Source organism: Pyxicephalus adspersus, chromosome 3 (genome assembly GCF_032062135.1).
Source record: "Pyxicephalus adspersus chromosome 3, UCB_Pads_2.0, whole genome shotgun sequence".
Lineage (NCBI taxonomy): Eukaryota > Metazoa > Chordata > Amphibia > Anura > Pyxicephalidae > Pyxicephalus > Pyxicephalus adspersus.
In genome coordinates this window covers 21,574,013-21,589,850 of record NC_092860.1, presented here as the reverse complement: position 1 = coordinate 21,589,850, position 15,838 = coordinate 21,574,013, and the positions used below count along the sequence as shown (strand labels likewise).

The window sequence follows — 15,838 nt, the reverse complement described above, 5'->3', positions numbered from 1 at the left end:
TAAGAGTGGGCACATCTGCCCATTCCCAAATAAAGTGAGGGCACAGCATTCCCACCCGTGCCCGCCCCACGATTTTTACTATTGTGGATTCCATCCCTGTTTATGTATTTCCTTGTCAATGACTTATCACGTCTTATTCTGCACTATGTGGAACAAACCCTCTTGGTAGAAGCAGGGACTTGATTCCACACATCAGATCCACCAGCAAGTTTAACAGCAATCAGCCCAGTAGTGACTTCATCAAATCCCCACATCTCCTGGCATTGAGAAATACCTTAGACCAGGGGTGCCCACACTTTTTTGGCTTGCGAGCTACTTTTAAAAAGACCAAGTCAAAATGATCTACCAACAATAAAAACTTGGACCTAATAACTCCGGCGCGGTGGAGTTTTTATTGAAAGGCAGGGCTCCGCAATCTACTCACATTGCCTTTGCGATCTACCGGTAGGTCGCTATCCACCTGTTGGGAACCCCTGCCTTAGACCTTTCAGATATACAACTGTATGATGCTGTTGGCCTAGACACCCCCACATACTAGGAACAGAACTGTATTTAAAAAATAAATTCCAGACAAAAAGTACATTTCTTTTATATAATCTTTCTATATTTCTCTTTTCATCAAATCAAACAAGTACAAACTTATTTACACATTTATTAAAAAATATCTTTAAAAACACTGATGAAACAGAATTAAAAAAATACATTATTTCTTACTTTACCAAAATTCTTAATGTAACAGTAAAGAGTATTTAAATCAAATACAACAGTATAATATATTGCAAGTTAACAGTCCTTAAATGTGGTGGCTGCATTAGTTTTGTGAATTAGGCTTTAAATTAAAATTAGACTTTTTTTCCTTAATTTTCACCCAGTGATCATGCAAATTACAGCTTGCCTGTCCCGAAAGTCTACACTCCTTTCTCCATTGTATGTATGAAGGGAGCAAAGGTTGTAACATAGGTTGGAGTTGTCTGCCTTTATGACAAGGACACTGCATTTTAGGCAAGACCGTTATGTATTTTCTGTACTTACTAAAAAAAGTTCTTAATTTGAAAAACGGTAAAACTAATGCAACCATCATATGAAGGACTAATAAATTACACTATATTACATTTCTGCTTTTGGTTTTGGATACACTTTAATAAGTCATTCACATTTGCACACTTTATTAGTGGCAGGTATATTATAGATAAGGCACAGAACCACATTAAAAGTAGGAGTTGTTAAATCTCAGTGCAAGAGAAGAAGTTTATAACAGTTTGCTGCACTTATTTAGTCTTAGCCATTGGGTTAAAGTGCACCTTTAATGAGAGACATATATAGGCTGCCGTTGTAGAACAGTAGAGTTTAATTTGAAGTTTTATGGAGGAGGTTGGGGTCATTTTTCAGGTTAGATTATGTTTTAGAGTTCAGATGTGGGAAAGGTTAAACATTCATGTGAGGTTGTCAGACAGTGAGGAGAACACCTTTGTCCTATTATGTATTAGGCACTGCAAACTCCTGCCTTAAGAAAACAATGTGGCAGGGAAATGTACCAAAAGAATAACAAAAAACAGTAAGTAGTACAGATGATGTCATCTCATTGTAACATCACAATCACAACTGTTGTGCTAGAATTAGACATAAGCTGGAGTGGCAAGGAACATTTTAAGTGAAAGATCTTCCATAAACATGCTTGATTGTTCTATCCAAACTGAGAAGCCACCCCAGGCACTGATGTGAAGAAAATAAAAGTGATCATTCTGTAAAATAATTACAGGTAAACAATTCTACAGGTAAAACGAACTGGGACTTCAAAGATTGCTGTGTCCAAAAACATACAACTGTTTCAATTAACAGGCCGGTTGGATAATAATCACATAGACTTAGACATTCTTGCTCAGTATTTTTTTTCAGTCCATTAGTGTTCTTGATAAATTACTGTTTAAATTTAGTAACCAGTGTAGTAGAACATTAACCGGCGGAACAGACTGGTAAACAAGAGCCCGTTGTTCTTCAAATGAAAAAAAGGGACATTTTACAGGAAAAAGATTCTTGTCTTGTAACTGGAGCCTGCTTTTCACTCCTCTGGTTTCAAGGTTGCTTTTTTCTGTTGCTGAATAGGTTAGTCTCAAGTGAGATTTTGTATTGTAATGAATAATTTGCTTCCATTGGTCTCCCTTACATATACAAATAAATAAAAAAAATAAAACCAGCATGAAATGGTCACCAACTTTACCCCAAAATTATCCTACTCAGATCTAGATCCTCAAAATTGGCTTGACCATTAAAGCCCATGGTGTCTCAAAGGTGTAGCCCAACCCTTATCAACCCTTTCACCCCTGAAGAACCCTTAAATTAAAAATAAATTCATTAGAAAAATGTCCCCTTGGAATAATGATTGGTGTAAAGAATGTTGTCTGTAATAAACCCATATAGGCATGTAAAAACATCATTGGGTCATTCTGTGGCCATGATGGCAGCTTCAGACAGTAAACAAGACACCAAAGACAGTCAACCCCAGCTTAAAGAACCCTGGCAACTTCTGGATGAACCCTAATGTTCTATGGAACCCCGGATGAGAAGTGTAGCCCATGCCTTTGCTGGATGCTATGTACGGATGTTATAAAGATGCCTATACTTTTATATTAAAGAAAAAGGTCCAGTAGTAGCAAATTATACATTTTAGTTATTCTTTAAGCCTGTGGTCCCTAACTTTTTGGAACTCGCGGACCACTAAATCTTTTCGGACTACATGCGCAGGGAGCCGAGTGTCACTCAAATGAGTGACGTCATGCTGCCAGAACCCAGAGACACAACCCGCCAACCGCCCTGAGCCTGCAACGCATACAGGAGACATGGTCTGTGCCCTGACCAGTGCACCCTCCCAAGCGGGGTCCTTCTCCTGACCCCACTGAAGGGTGCACAGGCCAGAGCCGCAGACCACCACTGGTCTCCGTGCTCTCGCGGCCCAGCTGTCAGACGGCCGCGAGGTCGGACTGGGGGTTGGGGACCCCTGCTTTAGGCCATATTCTTAGGCTCCTGAATTGAATTTCACATTACTTAGCAGATCTCTGTAGCAGGATTTGCATATTCATAAAGACAAAATTTCAACAAGGAGATGAGGACACCTTATAATGATTGTGTTAGACAAATGGACCTAAAATTCAGATGAAGATCTATTTTTCAGACGAGCATGCCAGTCCATGAAAAAGATTCTGATAATGGATCATGTCTTATCCTTCAGGAGATGAAGGAATGTTCCGTAGGTGTTATGCCTACACACTACTTAGAATTCGCACACTAAGCATGAGCAATTTTTTTGTATTATAGGACTACTTTAAACCTGCAAGCAAAGGCAGTGGTAATCAAAACTATAAAATCTTCTGAACCGGCTCTTAAATTTCTTATACAATGTAGTTAATCCGTCTACCAGACCAATCAACTTTACTTGGCATCAAGTACAAGAAAGACATACGTTATCTGTCCTTCCAAAACGTCATAGTTTTAGTCTTTCCTTACAGTAGTCTCTGAGGTCATTGTATCTGGTGTTTCACTTATCCAGTTTTTTTCCATAGGGATTATCCTCCTAGAGGAAGGTTCATTGGAGTTCAGTGGAAAAGAACTTCTTTCATCTTTGGTAGAGACTCATTATCCCGCTGTCATGCAGCTTTTTCCACAAACGCATTTCCATGATCATGTCATGATTAGCATAGAATTCTAGTGGTCTCTTTTCTTTTTCATAGTAATGGTCTGAATATTGGTTATAATTAAATGTGATGAATCCATATGCATCAACCTAAAGAAACAGAAACAAACAGACATTATTATCTGAGTAGATGATGTATTTGATTGAAATATGTCATGATCAGGGCTTCTCTGTACCGTATCACAGGTATGTAGTGCAGTCAGCAGCATCAGACCCCCAGTGCTTGGCATGTACAGGTTAGCATATTCCGTATTTAATATATCAGACTTCAGGAATCTGTAAGAAGCAAACACAGAATGAAATGGAAAACATTGACTTGAAACTTTATGGAGCTTTAAAAAGGCAAAAGAAATGGAAAGGGACTGGGCACGTTTTCAAGGAAAATTAAAACTTACATAATTTTTTGCATGCAGGCAGTTTAAGATATTCCCTGTTGGATGTCAATGCCCACTTACAGACATTCTAATGATTTTTATTTTTCTAAAGCAAACCTGTTAGCCAATTCAAATGACCAAAACAGCCAAAAAACAAAAATAATGCTTTAATAAAGAGAATGGAAAGATAAAAGATATTTCTTACCTTTCCCTGGTATACAGCAAAAAGTCAGGGTGTAAGAGTTTGAATTTCTTCGGAGTTGCTTCAGGGCCATAGTATATTGAGGGCCTGAGGAGGAAAAGTGAAAAAAAACTGTTGGTTTTACCGTTTTAACACACAAAAACCAATTCTTATCAACATACTTTATTATTGGAAAGTGTGAGATTGGGTTAGAACTTTTAGAGCCCAATCATACCTGTCCACTGTGGAGCACTGCTATATTTCATGTCTCAGCTTGTATGCCATCACAATGCACAATATGCACGCCAATGCATTAAGGCAAGCCAACTCAACACAGCGTTACCATGTTGTGGTGCACTGCAGCAGAAAAAATAATGCTTAGCCAATTCTTCGTCTTTTCTCATGCAATTTAATGCAGCCATCATTACCATGATACAAAATGGGCCTGATCTGGTAAAGTTCACTAATGCTGGAGAAGATACACTATCATGTGAGAACCTGGGTTATCTAGCAAATGTGGAATGGATTTAGTCCAGGATTGGAAACATTTGGCAAATAATAGCAAATGATTTTAGGAAATCCATTCCAGGTTTGATGAGGACCCAAGTTCTCATATTATAGTCTTTCTTCTCCAGTCTTGGTGAGCTACATGTATTGATGAAAGTATATTGGAAGAAATGGAAGGACAGATGTGAATAACTACTCAAGATCTGAATGCTATCTTTGTGCCTGTTAAGCATATTTTTGAAATATGTAAATGCTGTTAGTGTTCGCATTTCTGCCCTCTTCCTTTGCTTGGTTGCAAGTTTTCCTAAAGTGGATTTAAATCCTCCTATGTTTTACAGCTGAGGACAGAGACATCATGATGCAGCACATGATGTCAACCATTTGAAAACTTTTAAGGAATGGCTTACATGTCAGCAAAATTTACTGTGCCATTAAAGCAAAAAGGAGTTCAGTCATTCCCAGCAGACATCTATGCCGGGATCGTACACATGTGCAGCTCAGTGTACATTATACAAAAGATTGCAAACAGGCAGTTAAGTTTGTTTTATTGCAGAACAGACATTTCCTGACCCTTCTGCAATAAAAGACCCCCCTGCTTACAATTTTTTTAAGTTTAGTTCTATCTTTATCAAGCCCCAGGTTGTATACATAGAATACACATGTTGTGAACTTACATGTCTCCCTTGTCAAATCCACTAGGAACCGTAACTCCTGAAATGCCAGAGCTCAGCATGACATAATCTCTTGAATTAGAAGGTATGAAGATGTAACGAACTCCCTGTGTTTACATGCAGACAAGAAATATGGTTTAAATGACCTTTTAGACATATTATACAGTATACATAAATAGTTAGCACAAATGTTGCAAGTATCAGGGTACAGCTCTATTATAGACAGCTTGGATAAATATGTCAAGACACCAGGAAAATGATGATCCTGCCTTTTCTCCTTGGCCTGTGAGCTTAGTTATGGCTTCACAGATTAGTACAATCTTTCTGAACCTTGTTAACCCTAAGGAACCCTAAATTTTTTTTTAGGTTTCGGGGGTCCCTGCTTTATTGGGAAAGATGCCCTCACAGTGGAGGGTCATTGTGAAGAATGTCCCTCTTACCATGGTGGTACAAATTCAATTCTTATAGGAAAGTATAGAGATCAATGCCTATGGCATTGGATCCTCAACTATGCAAGTACCGTCCAAGGGGGTATAGTCAGCCACAGCTCATGGAACCCCAGGCAACCTCTGGAGAAACCCTGGTTGAGAATGGCTGGATTAGCAGAAAGCATAACATTCTTTAACTATAAAAAAACATAAATCAGTGTAGTATCGATGCTCAATTACAGTCACTGGAAATGATTCTTAGCTATCATTCCCCAGCAAGAGTGGGAACAAATAAACCCTATACAGACAGTTCTGTCCATTCCAAGGAAAGCGGATGGAAAAGGAAAAGAAGAGAGCATCCCCATACACTGTGTATCCCTTTAAAACATTGCATTTAGAAAAAAAGCTGTTGATCTACCAGAAATCCAGTGCTCATAACTTATTAACCAATTTGAGCATACAAATCAGTGCTTAAAATTCTGCACTAAAACTCCAACCAATGTTGTCAACCCTTTCTGCTGAACTACAGAGCTCCATCTATCCCCCCACCCACCTCTGTGCCAATACATGTGAATATATTGCTTTCTTCCCAAGCATAACAATTCTGCAAAAGCATGCAAACACAGAGTAGAGGGCAAGAGGTCCTGGTAGATGCAGAAGTTGATTCTCTCTACAGAATAAATAATGCTAGGATTTGATCTAAAGAGAAACAGGGTGAGGGCATAGAATGCAATTTGGATAATGCCTAGAATCTCAATAGGGGGAAATCACCTATTCCTGAATATAACGGCCAGTGATCACATGGTGGCTATCCCTGTGTAGCTTACCTCTCCTTTGGGTGTCTGAGTAAAGCCATACTCATTATAAGCAATCAATGAATTCTTCATGGTATTGACAGTGAAGCCATAAAATGAAGTCTTTGTACCAACATCCTCTTCAAAGCCCTTAATCACTGCACCATTCAGCCTGGAAAGGTACAAGAAAGAGAACTGGTTGCAGTTAGTTGTACACAGGATGGTATTACAATGTATATGTTAGTCAATCTCCGTGTTTCCCAAAGAATGCACCAATGAGCTGCACCAATCTCCTTAAAACTGCACATATATATATTTGAAAGCAGAGTGTTTCATTAAAATCATTTGTGATTGTTTTGAGAGGAAAGATTAAACCCAGTTTCTTTTGCTGACTGTGTTTCCACTTTGATGATTTTAACCTTTCATTAGTCATGGTGACCATTGCATCCTTTAGACAGTCTCCTGGAAATCTCCCCAATGGTACACAACCAGCAAAATAAATAAGCTGGAAGATTTTATTCATTTCTTTATTTAAAATGAAAAATAAATCAGTACAACTAACAAAATCTAATCATCAAAATAAATCACATGAATCTGTAAAATAACACTTTTACACAACATAGCAAGTTAAGGAACAAGAGACAACCTTTACACTATCCAATAACAAGATCCAATAATCATTATATCCTAATAGACCGCAGTAAACATAGATTAGCACTAATTTTACTTCTCTTCATTTTTTTTGTTTAAGAGGACAAAAAACTACAAAAAAAAACTTCCAACACAGCAATATAAACTTTTCAAAGGTCCAAATTCCCCTATAACATAATAATTTGCTTCTTCCAATGATTCGGTATGTATTATCCATTAAATTCCTATTAACTAACATACCCTTAAAAGAAAACCAATGGGACCATGTCTTCTTAAATTGAACAATTTTCTGCCATCAAGGCAATAATTAATTTATTCAAAAAAACATTGCCTTATAGTGGGGGGAGATTGCTTATTATTTCATGTTAACTTCCTCTCATTTAAGAAATAAAAAAAAAATCTCTTCTGCTACATTTAGTTAATGCGGCTAAGGCTTGTGTAACAGTGGCTTCTGGAATCTGCTGGAAGATTTTTCTGATGTCATCAGCACTTTCGTCACAACAATTTGTGACAAAGTTATTCTAATTTTATAAACAAGAGTTTTTTAAATTTTTATTATGGGTGATGCCACTTGGCTTACCTTAATATTGAGTCACAGACGTGGAGCTGTCTATAAGTGTCTCTGTCTCAAGGTCAATGACTCAATAAAAGAACTGAGCCAGGTAACACACATTCAGAGAGGTCTGTAACAGCACACTACATACTTCTCCTATGACAAGTGATCCTTAAATACTACAGTGTTAGGTGCTGATGGACAGGAGTGACAAGAACAACTTTAAGCTTGTGCTGATCTCATTGACTGCTCTCCTGCAGGGATAACTTTCAGATTCAGCCAATAAAACACTTCACAGAAGAATAATAACTATTTACAGTTTGCAGACGGCAGTCTCTTTGCAGAAGATTCCCCTCCGCAAAATGTTATTTCACTGCAATGGCCCCAAACTAGGTCATGGCCCCCGCTAGGGAATACGGAACAGCACTAAAGGGTAATACTGAAAGCCAATTTGCATTCATCATCATATTATTAAATTTTATCTTTAAAGGGTCAACATTTTATTGTTTAATAAATATAAATGTGGAAACACATGGATGGCTACAACGCTTAGTGCACCTTTCCAGGCATTGTACGTATGGCACCCCAACGTACCTCCGAATGTGTTCAGTTGCTGTTGCATAATGCATTTTTTCCTGATACAATTTATGTGTCCCAACCTTTTTATTAGGTTTAAGTGATTTGTAGCCAATTCATTTTCAGTAATGCAATGCAAGAAAATTAGTGTGTTGCATCCCATTGTCTTCTGGAGTAATGGGCCCTCAAGGTTTAGATCAGGTTTCCTCAACCAGGGAGGTTGCTGGAGGTTCCTTGAGCAATCTGTGCCTCTCAGGTCAGTTTACTGGCACCAATGATCTTTTTTGGTTATATTTAAAATATAAAAGAAATTCTTCCCATTGACCACCAAGCTACCATGTACTTTAAGGTGTGGGTGTAATAATAATCGTAAAAGGGGTTCCCTAAGACCGTAAAGTTATTTTAAAGGCTACCCCATGTTTAAAAGGATGGGAAAGGCGATACAAAAAGCTACATTATCATTCCTTCTCAGGATCTGACTGCGGGAAGGGGGCAATTATATCCCTTACCTGAACACATAGTCATGTTCGTCTATCTCTTTCCCTTTACGGGAACCATTCAGGATTCCACCATTTCCAACAACAGCACAACGTATGCACCCCTTGGGTGTCTGCCAGTCAAAAAGTCTCCTGTTTGCAGAATCATTGAGTAGCTTTAATGTAGTGGTGACATCTATAAAAAAATTGATATGGATTTTTTACTTAAGATAAAAATTAAACTCAATGTCAGTATAACAGAAACAAATTGATACAGCTTTGTACTTTTAAATAAATCATTAAAAATATTGATTTGCAGAACTGATTACTTGAATAGTATAATAGTTCATTATACTTGAATTTGACTTCATATCAGCCTTCAGCAGTTACTGTACAGCAAGATTTGGAGAAGAGGAAGCAGCACTAAGAGCCTGTCAGTAATGCTGCATTGCTCATGTACTAACAAGGAACAAGCTGATTGGAGGAGACAGAGAAATAAGCTCATCAGTCTCCTTCTATTACTTTCAACGTCGAGTCCTAGGCGGGGAAAGGGACAAGATCCGTAAACAGAGTTCAACCCAGAAATTTTTTTAAGCTAGGTGGGAAGAAATAGTAGGTAGGTGGTGGCCCCTGATTTTGACCCAACTCATCAGTAACCACCCAAAAACAGCTGAGTGGTTACTGAAAAGTGCCGGGTTGTGCGCCCAGCTAAAAGGGGCTGGGGAGATCACTGTGTAAGTGTTAGTAAACTTCAGAAGAAACTAAAAATCAGGTCTTCTTCCCTGCAGAAGAGGTCATTGTGCTGTGTGGCAGGGACTTGTAAAGCTCAAGACTTAACTGATAAATCCTTTGTCATGTAAAACAGTTTTTATATATGTATTTTATTTAGTTTTTTTTAAATGTAAGCTTAACCCAGGTAAACAGCTAAATACATCTCCAAAATTCAGCATGGTTAGGCTAATTCACCATCCAATCAACACCAGTATATGGCAGTTATGCTACATACAGAAATTAAATTTGATGGTAACTATTTTTTGTTTTCCTTGCCAGTGAACGCAGAACCAATAGGCTCTGTACACGCAGCGCTGTTCAGTTATATGGAGAGGAAAGAGGGGAGGACAGGCAAGCAGAACCCCACTGTGTCCTTCCCCATAGGAACTGACAGCAGTCCTACCTGGTCAGCCATTTAGCAACTGACCACGGCAATCATTTGTCTTCCACAACAATTATCTACCTTGTGTGCTACTATGTGTGGATAGCTTAAAACAGCAATGCAGGGTGGGTGGAGGGTTTATATTACAGGTTCAACAGAAGAGTTACAACTCTATCTGTTAACATATACATCTGCTTGTCTGGATTCTGCTTCTACTATAATTTATAGTTTTATGGTTCTCTTATCAGCAGGAAATGTTTGTTACCAGGTGCAGAGTGTCAAACGGCTAGAGTTTTATTGATGCAACTGAAAAAGCATGGCTCTGTGTTTTCCATTTGGCCAAAATAGCCACCCACAAAACAACAAGAGGGGTATGGGACTCACAAAGAAAAATATGCAAAATAAATCTTTTATAAAAAAAGTGATTAACAGGAAAAATAATTGGCAAACAACTGATCTTCTTACTCAATGTAAAACCATTTTCAGAATCATCTAGACATTACTTTAAAATTAATAGAAAATGGAAAAAATAAGAATAAGAGCCTCTGGAACAAAGTTAATTCAATTTGCCTAGCTCATATAATTGCCAAATATGTAAAATGCAAAACAGTGTGCTGCTCCTCAGTTTGCATTCTCAGATGAATGTTGGTAATGTGATACACAACTGCTTTGCATCTGTGATGTAGTTTGCATTTTCATTGTGTACAACTATAATATTGCTTTGTGCTTTGTATTAGAGGAAGGAGAATCAACTGCGATGACCTCAAAAAGGCACATCCGTCCAACAAATAACACAGCCAAATAAATTTCAATTGGATTTATCCCTGCAATGTACAAACTGAGTGACCAAGGGGAGAGTACAGGTTTTACAAATTTTACAATACAAATTGATTTACTGGACTTCATAAATCTGATGTCAAATATATTTGAATTTGTTTGTATACCTGGAAAAGCAAGAATACTAAAAAAATAGGAAAAAACAGTTTCATTTCAATAGCATTTGCACGGCTGCTTTCAGTCTTTTGATGTAAAGGAGAGACTTTTACTTTTTCTATGTTAAGTTATCTGTAGTGGTTTTGTGTGTGTGTATGTATATATATATATATATATATATAAATATATATATATATATATATATATATAAATAGTGAATACAGCTCTGTGTATAGATCTCTACTGCGATCATAATTGACAAGCACAATCCTTTGGTGGAAATACATCATGTGTTAAAATGTTTAAAGTTGTACTCCAGACAAATATAAAGGGGAATAGAAAGCTAATAAAAAGGTCATTAGGTGTACTGCTTCTTCTTTCATGGTTTAGTAACTGGGATGAAAGACCTGTAAAAGCGGAAGTAAAGGACAGAAAGATCAGGTTTTTGACCCTGTTAGGTAAAATTATACTAATACAGCTGTGTAAATTTTAGGACTGAGCTGAAAGAAAACATTTGGCAGTTAAAATGTCTCATATGCACATTTAGCTGTTGCCTAGTATTATTATTATTATTATTATTAGTAATATAATTAATAATAATAATAATAAACAGTATTTATATAGCGCCAACCTATTATGCAATGCTGTACAATAAATAGGGGTTGTAAATGACAGGATGAGAGGACCCTGCCCTGAAGAGCTTACAGTCTTTGAGTTCAGCTTTTATGATCTCACCATCCCATGAAGACCACAAAGCCAGATGTATGTTGGTAAATAAGCAAAGTGCTAAATAACACTATGGGGTCTATTGATAAAGCAGTGGCTATGACATTCCTTGGTGGAGAATTGATTACTGCCATTGGACCTGGAAATTTCTCCACAATGTTTCAGTGACTGCTTCATAAATAAATCGTTATTGGTACTAAACATTGCAAATTAGACAAAAATACGTTTGCATAATAATTCACAATTGATTTCCATGGCTGCTATTATTATTATTAATATTATTAATAATAATTAACAGGATTTATATAGCGCCATCATATTACGCAGTGCTGTACAATAAATAGGGGTTGCAAATGACAGACAGATACAGACAGTATCACAAGAGGAGGGGAGGACCCTGCCCAGAAGAGCCTACAATCTAGGCTAATGGCTAATACAATACATTCCCCCGATATTTGGGTTGCCATTTATATAGTTCCAACAAAAAGGACTTTTATTGTCTTTTTGTAAAATGCAGCTCAGCAAATGATCCGCTTCCTATGTGGTTAATTCCAACACCCACAATGCAGCTTTTTGTGCCCTACACTGCAGGGAGTTTAGGACAGTGAAACTTTGTGTGTTTCAGCTGATGGTTCTACCAAAAATAAGTAATGTCATTGTTTCACAGATCTGATATGCACTACTGAAATGTCAAATTCCTAATCTGTTGTCTCTATATTTTGTATGGTCTGCTGTAAGCTTGGCATGGGATGGCGTGAAACAGGACTCATCCTAATATTACATGTGGTAGAGGTCTGTTAGGGATGTGGAATATCAGAAAGATTACATGAATGAGTAAGAGTTGTGTGAATAAGTGGGAAGGGTCAGGGAGCTAATGGCAGCATCAAACAAGACTATATAATGGGATCACATGCAGTGGAGTATATTCCGTATGGTTCTTGTATAGGTATGTGCTGGGTTGGGATAGTTTACATTCATTGTACGATGCTACAGCTTGTGAATGGCACAGGGTCATTCTGTATGCACCTTACACATGTATGATGGGGAAAGATTCAGGTGCTGTCATATATTTTTTTTGTACCAATTACATCAGCTACTGCTCAATGTCCTGTCATCAACACACACTAGAGCAAGCTTTTTAACATGGGGGAACCCTTGAAATAACATTCAGGTTTTTTTCTGGGAACCCCTTCTATAATTACTATATCCACAGTAAATTAATAGAAAGAATGTCACCCTTACACTGCTGGCCTGGGGTATCTGTATTCTTAGAGATAGCCAAAATTGCTCATGACTCAAGGAAACCCCTTGCAATATCTGGAGTAAAAGCTGGGTAGAAGACAGATTGTATTGGGTTTTGTTTTTACAATATTTAATCCCAGTTACACATATTAAACTGATGCTATATATCCATATGCAGAAGGGAAGCCTCATATGTTTAAAACAGGAAGAATTCAGAAATTCTCTGATCATAGAGAACTTTATAAATGCAGAAAACTATAGAACAGAGACCAGTCTACTCAAAGCATTTGGTTTGGGGATATGGGTCCTTATATTCCTGCATTCGGGATAAAGAAGAGGTGTTCACTAACTTTAAGGGTAGCTTTTGATGTGCTACTTACAGTTAAAGTCCATAAAGATATAAAAGGTATAGTTGTGTGTTCATTGAAGCTGAACCCTAAATGAACAGTTGAATTAGATACACTGCTTAGCCAAAGAAAAAGTCCCTAAGCCTATGGTGGCAGTGCTATGATCTGGGGTACTTCAGTAGATCAGGTCTAAGTTCAGCAACTTCCAGCTGACTACCTGAACATACTGAATGACCAGGTTTCCCAAATAATGAGTTTTGGAAAATTCCAGGATGACAATGCCAGGATTCATCAGGCTTAGATTGTTAAAGAATGGTCCAAGGAGCACAAGACATAATATTCACACATGCATTGGCTACTGCACACCACACCTTGCCCCCATTGGGAATCTTTAGGATGTGCCGGGATGACTTTATGCAGCTCCCAACTTTCCTATCATCAATACAAGATCTTGGCAAAAAATTAATTAATGAATTCTCCCTATGCAGTTCTATAATCTACGCAGCACAGCGAGCCTGGTGACCTGGATTTAGCAATGTCAACTCCCTACTAATATACAGGGAGTAACATAAGGCTGAAATGAAATGAAATTATTTGATCTAAGTTAGTTCCATTTTAATTACTTTAATGACTTTAATGATTTTTCCTAATACATATATAAATACATAAGTGCAATATTTGGTGTTGGTATTCCTTCTGGTTAGTAAGCATAAAATTATTTTTTTTTAAACACAACTAGTATTGAAAATTTCTTCAGTTTGGATTTTAATGGATCAGTTAATGTAAATGAATGCTGACTGATTACCTTCTATGGGAACATCTTTCCATCCATATGGCAGTAGCCTCTGGCTGAGGATTTTCTTATTCTCCTCTGTTAAATGACGGTCCCACATGAGCACCGGGATGTCAAAATTGAATAATTTATTAAAATAAGTATCATTCTGCACACGAGCACGGATAGACCTGGGGCAGGCTGATGGAAGCTCCTGTACCTGGAATAAAAAGTAATACATATGGTTTATACATTTTTTTTCTTATTACAATGATTCATTAGAGAAAAAAACATCTTTGCTGTGCCACTGTCTAATGAGACCATATAAGTCAAAGGAACTGAGAATGAATTACTATTAAGAAAGATTAAGAAATCCACCAATTTTGGTGAGGTTGTTCCCAACACAAAACAGTGAACCCGAATCTTTAATCTTCCATCAAAATCCATAATTTTTAAATTGCTGTAATCAATCAAGCTAAAGAGCTAATGTGTTTTGAAATCATCAAACAATCCCTGATATTGGACGAGAATCTGGCGTGTGTACAGCGCTCGTTGTTTGCCGTTTATGGATCCGTCCTGGTGGATCGACAAACAATCGTAATGGAAGTAAAGGGGAACAAGTGAAGGAGGGTGCTGCTCCGTCTTTTACCCCTTCCCTCTCAATAGAGCAGAACGGCGCTGTATGCATCGTTCAGTCTTTTGTCATTGGAAAGGATCATGAAAGATCGTTTCCAACGACAAATATTGAACATGTGTATGCACCCTTAGTATATGTGCTACTGTCTAACGTCATAGGACAGAGGTTGGAGGAGCTATTTGGAATTATTTGTAATAGGGATTAGGGATGCACAGAGCAACATACCTGGTTGAGGTTTTTGCCCTTTTCGATTTTATTCAAAAGCTTTTACAGAAAACCTCTTAGCAATTTTTGTCTGGAGTTCCACTTTTACTTTCCCTAACTGGCCTCCTAATCAGCATTACAAATCTCCTTGATCCTGCAAACACCCAAATTAAAGAGTGGCTGCCAAATGAAACTGCTTAGCATATAGGACCCCATGCAAAGTACTATTAGACCTTCCAATAAAACTTCATGTATTTAGAGAGCAATTTCAATCATGAGGGATATTATTTTTAATCTACTTTTAATTACATTTTGTAGATTTTAAACGATCAAGCTGCTGTTTGTAAGTCTGTCTTCTGGTTTGACCTTACGCAAACTCTGGCAACTTCCAAACTCTAGAGTAAATATTATGTAGCTAAACCTAAGAACAAAACATAATATATTAAAGCTTATCTTTAGAATGTTGTAGCTGCATATATTTTTCTTTATTTTATCCACCAGATAATGAAAATACCTCCTGTGCTAGGGTGACAACGCTCAGTCACTGTACTTTGTTCATAGGGAAGCAGTGTTGTCACAATGCAGAAAATGATAACACACGTTACCGCATGTGCATTATTAACACACTGCAACAGTTTATTGTATATTTACTGACCCAATGAAAGCAAATAAGAGAAGTTTATTGTTCAGGATTACATATACTTTAAACAATAGAAGAACTTGACCGTGATAGTATGCAGGTTTTACATTAGAGTGGCAGGACTGCTTTCATCACAAGCACCCTTGCATTTCTACTGATGCGTGGTCAACATGTCATACTATTAGGATACCCATAGAACTTAGAGGATGGTTGCAGGCATTGTTCCCCAACACTGGAGAAGATAGACCATCATTGGTGAACCAAGGTGATCTACAAGCATAGTAT

The 15,838-nt window shown here is 37.5% G+C and overlaps 1 protein-coding gene across 1 annotated transcript in view; it reads right to left on the bottom strand.

The window, feature by feature from the left end:
* Positions 1-582: 582 nt before the first annotated feature.
* Positions 583-15,838, bottom strand: part of ST6GALNAC2 (ST6 N-acetylgalactosaminide alpha-2,6-sialyltransferase 2) — a 34,653-nt gene continuing 19,397 nt past the window's right edge. The window contains exons 6-12 of the mRNA XM_072403218.1: positions 14,106-14,292; positions 8,933-9,095; positions 6,677-6,815; positions 5,425-5,528; positions 4,268-4,351; positions 3,865-3,964; positions 583-3,778 (exon numbers count right to left, since the gene is read on the bottom strand). Of these exons, the coding sequence (XP_072259319.1) occupies positions 3,611-3,778; positions 3,865-3,964; positions 4,268-4,351; positions 5,425-5,528; positions 6,677-6,815; positions 8,933-9,095; positions 14,106-14,292 (945 nt within the window). The 3' untranslated portion in view covers positions 583-3,610. The remainder of the gene's footprint in view (positions 3,779-3,864; positions 3,965-4,267; positions 4,352-5,424; positions 5,529-6,676; positions 6,816-8,932; positions 9,096-14,105; positions 14,293-15,838) is intronic.